This window comes from Carcharodon carcharias, chromosome 5, assembly GCF_017639515.1.
Source record: "Carcharodon carcharias isolate sCarCar2 chromosome 5, sCarCar2.pri, whole genome shotgun sequence".
Classification (NCBI taxonomy): Eukaryota; Metazoa; Chordata; class Chondrichthyes; order Lamniformes; family Lamnidae; genus Carcharodon; species Carcharodon carcharias.
Window position 1 is genome coordinate 61,026,867 of NC_054471.1, and position 13,527 is coordinate 61,040,393.

The following is a 13,527-nucleotide window of genomic DNA, read 5'->3' on the forward strand; positions in this document are numbered from 1 at the left end:
TTACTTTCACCAGACCCAGTCTGGCAGATATCAGGATTTAGCCAGCTCGGTCAGTAGTGGTGTTTCCAAGCTACTCTTCTTGAAGGACACTGAAATCCTTCACCCAGTGTATATCCTGTGCCCTTGCTACCCTGGGTGCTTCTTGATACTGGCAAACCAGATGGATTTTTATGATAATCCGGTAGTTTCAAGGGCATAGAGACTAGCTTTTTATTCCAGATTTATTAATTAATTTAAATTCCACCAGCTGCTGTGGTGGGATTTGAATTTGGTTCCCCAAAGCATGAATCCAGGCCTTTGGATTACTATTCCAGTAACATTAAGCTACCGTTCCCTAAATTAGCACCATTAGTGAGGCCGGTGGAGGGGGGAGAGATTTAGGGATGGAATACAAGAGAATTGAATCACCAAAGATAAAGTGTGGTTGCCTCTCCAGGGCTTGAGATAGTGGTGAGATTGGGGGCAGGGAGGGGGTGTGTGTGGAGAAGATGCCAAAAGTCTGTAATTGGAACAGTAATGTTCAAAGCAGCAGGTTGTAGGGCTAGCAATGGGTGGGTCTATAAAGAAGTTGATTTATAAGATTATGAATTTTAAACCTGAGGTATTAAAACCTACATATGTCAGTAAGAAAACTGGTGATGGGCAAGTAACACTTGTGGCAGGATAAGATGTGGGCACATGGTTTCAAATTTATAAATGGTGTCAACAGGAGACCAGCCAGAAGTGCACTGAAGTAGTTGAGAGTGGAGTTGCCATACACATTGATTAGAGATTCAGACGAAGATGTGCTGAGGTCGAGTTGGTAGCTGATGATATTACAGAAGACATGAGGACAGATGTTCAGTTTGGATGTTAAACAAGTTGGTGCAGCTGTGAACACTCTAGTTCAGCCTAAGAGGGTGGCTGGGGAGAGGATGGAGGTGAAACTACTGAATTTTTGGTGAGACCTAAGGATAATGTGAAGACTGAAGTGTCTTCCCAATGTTTAGCCAAAATTACACTATTAAAAACAACACAAATATAATGAATATCTGCAAAAACAAACCCCTAAATATTTGTCAATTTTTATTATCAGGTTTTACAAACTTGAGTTCCCAATACACAGCTGCATTTTCCAGGAAAGGATATTGGGAACCTGAGGGCAACAGACCCTATAGATTTTTCATCTACTAATCTCAAATTTATAAAATCTACGCTTCAATGTTCATAAAGTAAAATGCATTATACCTATTTAATGTCAGATACAGCAAAGTATTCTTTTATTTTACTTAAATGTAATTCTTTCTCATGTTGCACCTGATCTTATCTGCTATTATTCTATGGGAAACCTCGGGGCTGAGAGTGACTCTGGCTGCTGCTGGTAGCAACAAACAGCAGTAACCCCCTTGGCCATCTGCCTGTAAAACAACAGCTTTACTGAATTTTATTTGGCCAGTAGTTGGCAGGACAGCGGCATTGGGATTTCTACTACCAACCCCAAAATAAGACATTTAACAACAAAATCCATCTCTTACTTGCACTTCCTGTTGATGACGCAACAGAAGATTTTGAAACTGCTGCCACTACTCCTAATGAAGATGGTGTTTCGGTCCCGGAGGTGATCCCCGGTCGTAGCCTTGTGCTTCTGGTACGGACGACAGAAGCAGATTCACCTGCCTTACCATTGGCCTGAATAACAGAGGTTTTCATACTTGTTGATCTCACAGGCATAGATAAGGTTGAAGAAATGGGCTGCTCTATCTTGGCTTGGGGTTTTAAAAACCTTCGTTTCCTTTCAGGGCTGTAAGTAAAACATGGATTGTCATTATATATCCACAATTGGAACTCTCATTTCTTGGCTGAAAGGTATTTTATTCAACATTATTCAAGGGAAGAGGTAAGAAATGCCATTATCCTCATCTTTTGTTACAATCGTTCAGCTAACTAAAAGACAGACAGCAGCTAATTTAAATTCATATCACTGTTTGTGTGAAAACATTGAATCAAAGAATGGTTAAGTCATAAGAATAATTTATTCCTAACTTGTCCCTTCATTTATTAAAAATAAGTACTCCTTATTTGAATTTTTTGCTAATTCAACATCAGAATCACTGTGATGAAAGCAAAACACTGCAGATGCTGGAAATCTGAAATAAAAACAAAAAAACCTGGAATAACTCAGTAGGTCTCAAAGCATCTGTGGAGAGAGAAACAGAGTTTACGTTTTGAGTCCATATGACTTCTTCAGAGCTAAAGAAAAGTAGAAATGTGATTGATTTTTCCCTGTTTAAGAGGGGGTGGAGCAAGTGGAACAAGATAGAAGGTCAGGAGTGATTGACAAAGACGTCACTACCATTAACACTTCTTTTGTCTTGTATCCAAGACATCTTTGTCAATCTCTCCTAAGCTCCCACCTATCCCTGACCTATCTTGCTCCACCTGCTCCATCCCCTCTTAAACAGTATAAGATCCACACATTCCTTCTTCTCTTCAGCTCTGCAGAAGAATCATATGGACTTGAAACATTAACTCTGTTTCTCTCTCCACAGATGCTGCCAGACCTGCTGAGTTTTTCCAGCATTTTTTGTTTTATATCAAAATCACTGTGTTGTATTTCAACTCCATTGACAATACCAACCCACCAACAATTGAATCACAGGCTCTTACAACACTGAGAAGGCGACCATTCAGCCCATCATGCCCCTCTGAAAGAACTATCCAATTGGTCTCATAGCCTCGCTTCATTTCCCATAGCCCTGCAAATTTTTTTCTTTTCATGCATCCAATTCCCTTTGAAAGCCACTATTGAACTCGCATTTCCCCACCTTTTGGTGTAGTACATTCCAGCTCATAACAACTCACTAAAAAAAATTATCCTCAACCCCGATTCTTTTGCCAATTATCTTAAATCTGTGTCCCCTAGTTATTGACCCTTGGCAGATTAAATTTCTTTAACATTATGTTCAAAGAAAACTTATCTATATTCATGCTGAAATTCTATTAAAAATAAATTCAAATGTCAGGAAGATAAACAAGTTTTTCAAACATTTTTGTATTCTGGTTTCAATATTTTTAAATTAGATTTCCTCCTCATGCTAATTGTGCAAGGCATGCATGATTAGCCAGCCAAGAGGACAGGCAGGGAAAGAGCAACCTGACGTTTGCCAACACTACACAATTCAGGTAGTAAAGGTTCATTCTACTCGCTTGGGTAACGCATTATCCAATTTTCCTTCCCTGGGCAAATCACTTCACTTCTGCTTTGAATCTTCTATTAAAATCACAGCTGAGGTCAAACTCTAGCATCACTTCACTACGCCAGACTTGATAACACCATTGACTTTGCCTCAATTAATCTGTGAAAGTTTTAATAAGAATCACCCAATTTCCCAACATTGAAGAAGGCCATTTGCCCTGTTATATGTGGAATAGATTTCAAAAAGAGTTATCTAGTTGACTCCTTTCCCTGCCTTTTGAAATATTTATCCATTTCCATTTTAAAAGGTATAATGGGTCTTGTTTCCACCAACGTTTCTGCTGTGCAATCCTTCTCTCAAGGATATTTTGCATATTTAAAAAAAAACTCTTTTACTTCTCTTTTTGTTCTTTTGGTGCTGATAAGAACATAAGAAATACGAGCGGCAACACGATTATAGCTGGTCTGCCTCAACTGCACTTTTTAACCTGCTCCCCATATGCATTGATTCGCTGAGAGACAAAAAAATGTGCTTATTTCAGCCTTAAATATATTAACAATGGAGCATCCATAACGCCTTGGGCTAGAAAATTCCAAAGACACACCCCTCTGAGTGAAGAGATTTCTCTTCATCTCAGTCCTAAATGATTGTCCCCTTATCATAAGTCTATGTCCCTGGGTTCTAGATTCCCCAGCCAGGGGAAACAACCTCTCAATGTCTACCCTGTCAAGTCCCTTCAGAATCCTGTATGTTTCAAAGAGATCAATTCTTCTAACTTCCAAAGAGTATAGACCAATTTATTCTGCCTCTATTCATTGGACAACTCTCTAATCCCAGGAACCAACCCAGTGAATCATCGCTGCACTGCCTCCAAGTATATTCTTCCTTAAATATGGAAGCCAAAACTGTGCACAGTTCTCTAGGTGTGGTCTCACCAAAGCTCTGTACAATTTCAGAAAGACCTCCCTATTTTTGCACTCCAATCCACTTTCAATAAAATCCAAAATACCCTTTGGCTTCCTAATTGATTGCAGTACCTTTATGCTAACTTTCTATCTTCCTTGTGCAAAATTAATACATTTATCCCCTCTAGTTACTGACTCAATCAGCAGTCAAAATAAGGCAGTATTTGCCTTATTAAAACCCTAATAACTTGGAGCACCACTATTAGATCTCTTAACTTTCTCTGTTCTAGCAAAAAGATCACCAGTTTTTCTAGCCTAACTAAAGCTTCTCATCCCTGGTATCAATTTAGTGGATCTATGTCCTCTTCATGACCTTGCCATTCTGCCTAAAGTAGGGTGCTTAAAAATGAACACAATATTCTAGCTCCAGCCAAGCCATTGATTTGTCCTATTTCAATTACTTCTCCCCACCCCACCCCCACTAGGGCTATCTGTACCTTGCTCGCCCTACTTTCTACTCTTAATGTCACCTATTATCACATTCCTTAGATAATATCACCACTGTCAACACCTCTTTGTCCTTTTGCCTATGACCTCTTTTGGTTATCTCCACCTATCACTGGCTCTCTATCCAGCTCTACCTGTCCCACCCCTCCTTAAACCAGCTTATATTTCACCTCTTTTCTATTTTTCCTTAGTTTTGTTGAAGAGTCACATGGACTTGAATCGTTAACTGTGTTCCTCTCCGCAGATGCTGTCGGACCTGCTGTGTTTTTCCAGCTGTTTTTGTTTTGGATTTCCAGCATCCGTAGTTTTTTTTGCTTTTATCTTAATGATTTGTCCAGGTTTAGCATTATTACTTTGCCATTTCACTCACCATCAACATTTTAAGATTTGTGTACCTTAAGCCACAAGTCTCTTATTCTATTCTTTTACCAATTTGCATCTATTTATTCTCCTTATTCTTCATTCCAAAATGTATTACTTCAAATTTCTTTGCATTAAATTTCATCCCAATCTATATTCTGGACTTAAGATAAAAGCAAAAAACTGCGGATGCTGGAAAATTAAAACAAAAATAAAAATACCTGGAAAAACTCAGCAAGTCTGACAGCATCTGCGGAGAGGAACACAGTTAATACTTCAAGGCCGTATGATTCTGTACCTATTAGCTTTGCTATGTCCTCCTGAATTTATTTGTAGTCCTCAACTAACCATATTAAATATTTTGATGTTGTTTACAAATTTTGGTAGTTCCCCTGCACCTATCTAGATCATTTATAAATGTATATAAAAACAAAAAAACAGCGGATGCTGGAAATCCAAAACAAAAACAGAATTACCTGGAAAAACTCAGCAGGTCTGGCAGCGTCGGCGGAGAAGAAAAGAGTTGACGTTTCGAGTCCTCATGACCCTTCGACAGAACTTGAGTGAATCCAAGAAAGGGGTGAAATATAAGCTGGTTTACGATCAGGGGACCAGCTTATATTTCACCCCTTTCTTGGATTCACTCAAGTTCTGTCGAAGGGTCATGAGGACTCGAAATGTCAACTCTTTTCTTCTCCGCCGACGCTGCCAGACCTGCTGAGTTTTTCCAGGTAATTCTGTTTTCATTTATATACGTATCTTGAGATCAGTAATAATCCCAAGCATTTACCCATGGAAACACATCATTGCTTATGTTCCTCCAGTCCAAAAACATTCATTACACAATACTTTTTGCTTATCAAAGCAAATTACTGTGGATGCTGGAAATCTGAAATAAAAACAGAAAAGGCTGGAAATAGCCAACAGATCAAGCAGCAACTGTGGAGAGAGAAACAGAGTTGCAGGTTGATATCCCTACTGCTTGGGCCTAAAGAGGACAGTGTTTCCTCAATAGCCTGGGATCATCATCAAAAGTCTCTGCTAACATGAGAAAGGGGTGGGAGGAAGACTTGACTGCTTCAGCCTGACTGCAATTTAGGACGACTCACTCAGAAGTCTGGTGAATTTGAATTACTTGCTAAATTCTGACTCCAATGTTGTCACCCCATTCTCCCACCCACAGCTCCTTTGATGCACTCACTTTGTCTCCTATCACCCCCTCTCCCAATCAACACCACCCCCCCACCAAAAAAAGAGATCCTTTGTTTTTTACAATAATGTGAACGCAAGATTATCATTTCTTGCCAATGTTTTAACTTCTAATGACGCCAATGAATATTCCTCTCCAGAACGCTTACAAAGTAGCAGCACAATAGATGGTACAACTAAATGCAATTTAACAATAAAATATTGACAAACATTTTTGTATCAAACAGAACCTTTTTGCATTCCACAGGGCTTTAAACAATCTCCGTTGATTTCTAAAGACAGCATTACGAAAATCTTGCTCAACATGTGAAAACAATTTAAATACTTTAAAAGCTTCATTAAAAGGGCTGCAATATGCATCAGCAGGAACAGTTAATACTTTGAGACTAGACTAGATTAACAAGTCATCAATTTGTGGTTACACGGCTTTGTTCAACCAGTCGTTTACGGTAATTTTTGGGGTTTTAGCATTCAATTCGTTTCGAGAAGAAAACAAAATAATATTATATCTGCGTCTTCAAAATAAAATCACTTTCACGTACTCCGAATTAACATACCTCGACGCAGCACTGCTAGAGGGGGAGCTACTTCTTCTTCGCTTGCGCCTTTGGCTGGAAGCCTTCTTTCTTGAACAGAATCGAACTGCTGCTTTATAATCAGAAATGATGGAGCTCATGTGTTCTTCAAACAATGCCGACAGCCGTAAACTCATACTATAGATCTGGTGAGAATGGACATTTAATTGTAAGACTGGCCTAATGTAATATGAATGCCTATTTAAGTGTCAAAATAACACAACAGTCATTTTATAGTAATAAAGGTCAACAATACATTCTGGTATATTAGATTATTTTAGAAATTTGTTAAATACACTGTTTTGTTACAAATATATTTCCCAAACAAAAGGTGACGCTTGCCAGGTGAGGCTCAATGACTTGGTCTTGGAGGCATGGCAAACTGGGCATTATATTACATCACATCATCGACAAATAATGTAACCTGCTGAATTCTGCAACTCTTTTATAAACAGGGAATTTTTTTAGCACTAATCAAAGAACAGGAAAGTTCTTCCTGTGTAGTGTCCAATATTTAAGTCTCAGCCAACATGAAAAAAAAGACTATCTGGTCAACTATTCCACTATTCTTTGTGAGATGTTGTGGCACGTAAATTGTCTATTCTGCTTGGTTACATTATAACAAGATTGCACTGCAAAGAAAAAGTACTTAATTGATTGTGAAAGCACTTTGGCAAACCTTCACATCATTAAAATCACTATCTAAATGCAAGTTCTTTCCTTATTCCTCAGCGCAATGCAAGCTTTGACCTGATATTACAGTCTAAAACTTTATAGAGTCAATGAGCACAGTTTTATAGTTAAAGGACAATAAATTATAATTCTCGAGAGTTTCTTTGTAGCAATATGTACATCCATACTGAGAATGATGACTTATTTTGTCTCGAGTATTTCAGAGGAGTTTTGCAAATGTCAGGCGGCTGGTTAAGTTGTAAAGTTACTTCCAGCTGGTTACACTAGGACCAGAGGAACCGATGAAAATCATTTGGCTATTTCACTAGGCATGGAAGCTCCTATCTCTTTAATGCCAATTCCTTGCCTTTTGCCCATGTCAACAGATGGGAGAGGTTCCAACCCCTCAAGATACCTTCAGAGAGAAGAGGGGCAGAGGGACAGGGGAGGAGGAAGAGAGAGAGAGAGGGATAATGAGAGTTTTAAGAGAGAGAGAGAGAAAGAGAGAGAATGAGAATTTTAGCTCATTATATTTATATTAGCTTATAAAGGATTGAGATGAAAATAATCAGATTTTGGGTTGCAGTGAAGTCCTGAAAAGCATACCTACTTCCTATTCTGTCCACTGATAAATGGCCAGTAGGCAGGATGTACTCATTTCCTAAATATCAAAAGGATCAATCAAAGTCAACATCATTCTCTGACTTGCTTACTTATTTTGGATAGTCCATGTGTCACTTAAACAATTTGCTTACCCTTGACTTTTTGCTGGGAGTGTAAGCCTTGGAGTTGCTAAAAATAAGGCGCACGTCTTTACATAATTCCAATGGCGTCTCATAATTTCCAGCTTCCAATGTCTCTTGAACTGTTCCGAAATCCATTGGTGTGTCAATGATATCTCTATAATCCTAGAAGAAAACAAATATGTTTACAAAAATAAGACTACTAATTTGAGAAATGGAGACAAAGGTTAAGAATGTGCAAATGATCTAATGGGTCAACATGAATACTTTCCCTTGCTGAAACATGTCCCAGGAATTTCCACCAATCTCCTAATTGATTGGTTAACTTTAATGGAAACATAAATTAAATTGGATGGGCCCTTGAAGGAAATAAACTTGCAGGGTTAAAGGGATCAAGTGGGAGAAGTGAGAGTTCCACAGAGAACCAGCACAGACTCGATGGGCTGAATGGCCCCTGGTGCTGTAAATGACTGTATTACTCTATAAGTTTCTGTGAAAGTAATTTCTGGTGTTGGACTATGTATCACAATGATATTGGTGAATGCGTGTGTAAAAAAAAAAGTACAAAATAAATTTCCTTAAAGTAAACAGAAAATGCTGGAAATACTCAGCAGGTAAAACTGTAAGACTGGTCTAATGTAATATGAATGCCTATTTAAGTGTCTAAATAACACAAAAGTCAGTTTGTAGTAATAAGCTCAACAATACATTACAGCATATTAGGTTATTTTAGAAATTTGTTAAATATGCAGTTTTGTTTATATGTTTCCCGAACGAGAGGTAACATTCCCCAGGTGAGCTTCATGGCTTTGTCTTGGAGGCATGACAAACTGGGCATTATTTTACATCACATCATCAACAAGTTATGTAATCTGCTGAATTCTGAAACACTTTCACAAACAGATTTTTTTTTTTGACGCTATTCAATGAACAGGAAAGTTCTCCGTGTACTGTCTAATATTTAAGTCTCAACTAATACGTCAAAAAAAATTAGCTAGTGAATTATTGCACCGTTTTTTGTCGGATGTTGCAGCACGTAAATTGTCAATTGCACATTATAACAAGGTTGCATTCCAAAAAAAAAGTACTTAATTGGCTGTGAAACACTTTGGCAAATCCTCAAGTCATTAAAAGCACTATCTAAATGCAAGTTCTTTACTTTCTTCAAAGGTCATCTCGACCTGAAATCTTAATTCTGCTTCTTGCCACAAGTGCTGCCTGACCTGCTGAGGTCTTTTCTTGTTTTTATTTAAGATTTCCAGCATGTTTTGCTTTTGTAACCTTAATGTAAGGTAGCAAATATTTCTTCCTGCAGATAGCACTGACTTTTTGTTTAAGGATAAGAAAAAGTACAAACACTGGAAATCAGTAATAAAAATAGAAAATACTAGAAGGGCATAGATCAGTCAATATCTGAAAAGAGATAGGTCAATGCTTTGGGTGGGATGGCAATTTATTTTACATTTTTCTTTTAGATAAAAATTCTATTGTACATTTTCAAAATTTCTTTCCTAGTTCTGCTTGTCCGAATTCCTTAATCCTGTGGCTTGTTCACAGTTATAATTGGCAATTTAGTTTTGGGTAGGTATTCTTGTTCAACCACAAAGCCTCATTCAACAAACTCCAACGACGCAATTCTATGCTGGTGAAATTTTACAGTCCCCCCGAAGCCATTGTGCTTTTGAACGGCTTGCTGAATTTTACAGCCTCGCCCCTGCTGCAAATGGGGCTGTAAAATTCGGCCCCAGGAATGACCATACAGACAAGGTTGCTTTCCACTCTCTACAATTCCCTAAATCAATTACAGATTCTTACAAAGCCACCATACACGTTTCACATTGAAAGATCAGTTTGTGAAAGAAAATTTTAAGATCAAAGATGATGATTTTATGCTATACTTCGTCAGCTAGTGCTTTAGGGTCAGGAGGTTTGCTAGCACTGAAAATTTGTGGGACAAAGCACCAACTCAATAAAGATTCAACAAAGAGCAATACTGTTGTCTCGAACAGATTTTAGGTTTAACTTGCTTTTAGTAATCAAAGAGTTTGTAATTATGGCTGCAGTTTACCAATATTTTGACGATACCAAACTGATTACTCACATTCTTGCAAATCTCTGGGTTTCTGAAAATTGACACTTACAGTCTGCCATAAACCTTGGATTTCTCTTCTTAATTGGTCACTGGATATGGATGTCCTGGCAAGGCCAGTGTTTATTGCCCATCCATAACTTCCTTTCAGATGGTGATAATTATCCGCCGCCTTTAACCACTGTTATGTAGGGAGGTCCAGGATTTTTACCAGTGACAATGAAGGAACATTGATATCTTTCCAAGGAGGCATGGTGTATGCCTTGGAGGGGAAATTCCAAATGGTGCATCCATGTGCCTGCTGCTCTTGATCGTTAGATGGTAGGGTTCGTGTGTTTGGGAGGTGTTATTGAAGAAACTTTGGTGAGTTGCTGCAGTGCATCTTCTAGGTAGTACACATTGTTGCTATTTTGCATCAGTTGTGCAGGGAGTGAATGTTTCAGGTGGTGGATAGGGTGCCAATCCGGCAGGCTACTTTGTCCTGGATGATGTCAAACTTCTTGAATGTTATTAGAGCTTCATTCATCCAGTTAAGTGGAGTATTGCATCACACTTCTAACTTGTGCCTTGCAGATGGTGAAAAGGTTTTGAGGAGTCAGGAGGTGAGTTACTTACCGCAGAATTCCCAGCCTCTGCTCTTATAGCTACAGTATTCATGTGGCTCACCTAGTTAAGTTTCAGATTAATAATGACACCCCCTTAAGGATGTTGATGTTAAGGAACTCAGCAGTGATAATACTGCTGAATGTTAAGGGGAGATCATCAAACTGTCTCTTGTCGGAGATGGTTGTTGCCTGGAACTTGTGTGGCGCAAATGTTACTTGCCACTTAACAGCCCAAGTCAAAATGTTGTTCAGGTCTTGCTGCATGTGGACACGGACACAGACCTTGGGAGTTATGATTGGATGTTAACAATCACCAGTGAACATGCCCACTTCTGATTTAAGATGGACAGAATGTCATTATTGAAGCAACTAAAGATGGTAGGGCTAAGGGTGCCACTCTGAAGAACTCATGCAGCAATGTCCTGGGACTGAGATGATGGGCCTCTAATAACCACAAACAGCTATTAAAGAAATTGATGCAGTCCTTCCAAAGACGCTTTCCTCCATGCCCAATGCCATCCCCACTGGTCATTGTTGAAGCAACTAAGGGGGGGGGGAGGTGATGATGTAGTGATATTGTCGCTGGACTAGTAATCCAGAGACCCAAGGCAATGCTTTGGGGGCCTGGGTTCAAATCCCACCATGGCAGGTGGTGGAATTTGAATTCTGTAAAAGTTTGGAATTAAAAATCTAATGATGACCATGAAGCCATTGTCAATTGTTGTAAAACACTTTCTGGTTTGGGGAAGGAAATCTGCTGTCCTTACCTGGTCTGGCCTACATGTGACCCCAGACCCACAGCAACATGGTTGACTCTTAAATGCCCTCTGAAATGGCCTAACAAGCCACTCAGTTGTATCAAACCACTACAAAGTCTCTGTGTTTTCCCTGTTTTGTCAATTTTAAGAAAATTAACAGCTATGCTAGCTCCCTCACAAAGCAGAGAGGCCAAAGATTGGTCTTCCCTGATAGGTCTAGCAAAAAATGTCAGGGTCAGTTAAACTAAACTCTGGCATAATGTCCCAAGTGTAAGTGCACCTGCCTACAGCCCTTTCTGAAGTGACCATCCTCTGAGAGTCATGGAATTCCATTGCAACCATCACAAGAATTCCCATCTTGAACATTCTGGTTGTGGCAAGTGAAATTGCAACTCAAAGCAAGATAGTTGCAAGAAAAAGTGTGGTAACCAAAAATCTTGCAATGCAAAAACAAATATATATCAACAAGAAATGATTTACCAATGAAAGTTTAGATGAAATTAAATAACAAACCAAACTTGTGGTGAAGGTCAGCCAACATATCTTTGGAGAACCGCCTCCTTTTGGTTCCCAGAATCCACTGTCACCGTCTTCCATCTCCAGGTTCAACTTGCACAACCGTGCAGCTCCCGGTTCTGAACCTTCCTGCAAGGTAGCTGAAACTGGAGTCCGACAACCCCACCCAAACCTAGCACTTTCCAAACAGCATAGGAAACTCTAAAGGTCTTTAAGCTGTCAACTCTACAAGCCCAGGACAGCTAAAGAGTATTTTACATAGGTGGGCTGCACTCTGCAATCTGGCATATGGTTTATTTCCAAAGGAATCTGAGGTGAAATTATGTCATGTATATCTGCAGCAAAGTCTCCAAAATGCTATACAGCAAAGCAGCGGCATGATCTCCATACCCAATTCTACAACCTGCACACCCTGAATTGCAAGGCTCCTTGCTATGAGCAGAGTCTCCAAAACTTCCCTTCGTATATCTTTTTAAAGCACTCAGTTAAAATGCCTTGACGTTACTTAGAAAAAACCAATTATGTGAACAGCACTAACTAAGTAAGTTAAAGTAGGTATTTACATACTGGATACTGAAATAAATCCACAGGCCGACGGAAAGGCTCCGAGTCTTCACACTGAAAGATTAGATGCAGCAGCTCTCTACAGCGCACTTTCCAGGCATTAACATCATGTGACTGAACACGATTACGCTGTGTCCTCCTAGGCTGGTGTTCCTGGATTCCCCAAAATATAAGAATTCAAAGTTTATGCCTTCAACATGTAGAGATTTTTAAAATAAAAACACAAAATGCTGGAAATATTTAGCAGGTCAGGCAGCATCCGTGGAGAGAAAAACAGAATTAACGGATTAGATTATATGCTGAATGCAGGTGCTCCGTACCCCAGCTTAAATGGTAGTGGCGAGCCCACCTCCACTCGACCAACACGCCCTGCTTTAATTTTTCGGCCAATAGGCCTTTAATTGCTACGAGGCAAGGCTTCCATCTCTTTCCAGGAGGTAGTCCAGCTGTGTCGAGCTGCTGTCCAATTGGAGGCCGGAAGCTCTGCAGTACTGGCGGTGCCTTCAGGAGCAGTTACCACTGTTAGTACTGCACTGAGGACAGCGAGAAGGTGTTCAGCAATGGGCTAGACCTCCAGCTAAGTCTTGGATCTTGCTGGAACTGGGTTGGCAGGCTCCGGCGAAGGGGGTGGGGGGTCTCATGTTGGATAGTGCAAGGTGGAGGGTGGATGCGGGGAGGGAGAGCTGTTGCGGGTGAGGGGGGCCCTCTGATTGGCACGGGGGACTTTCACTGGCCAGCAGCCTGCAGGGTGAAATCTAGACAGAGACCTCTCTCACCACCTACTAAAGCTGAGCGACAGCAGGATAAGGCCCTGAAGTGAGTATTAATTGGAAGGGCAGCACACCTGA

General features: G+C 39.8%; 1 protein-coding gene across 1 annotated transcript in view; it reads right to left on the bottom strand.

The window, feature by feature from the left end:
- The window catches only part of LOC121277874 (pleckstrin homology domain interacting protein), a 246,095-nt gene that overhangs the window by 18,468 nt on the left and 214,100 nt on the right, over positions 1–13,527 (bottom strand). Inside the window, exons 35-38 of the mRNA XM_041187625.1 lie at positions 12,683–12,832; positions 8,160–8,312; positions 6,715–6,878; positions 1,515–1,780 (exon numbers count right to left, since the gene is read on the bottom strand). Coding sequence (XP_041043559.1) covers positions 1,515–1,780; positions 6,715–6,878; positions 8,160–8,312; positions 12,683–12,832 — 733 coding nt within the window. The remainder of the gene's footprint in view (positions 1–1,514; positions 1,781–6,714; positions 6,879–8,159; positions 8,313–12,682; positions 12,833–13,527) is intronic.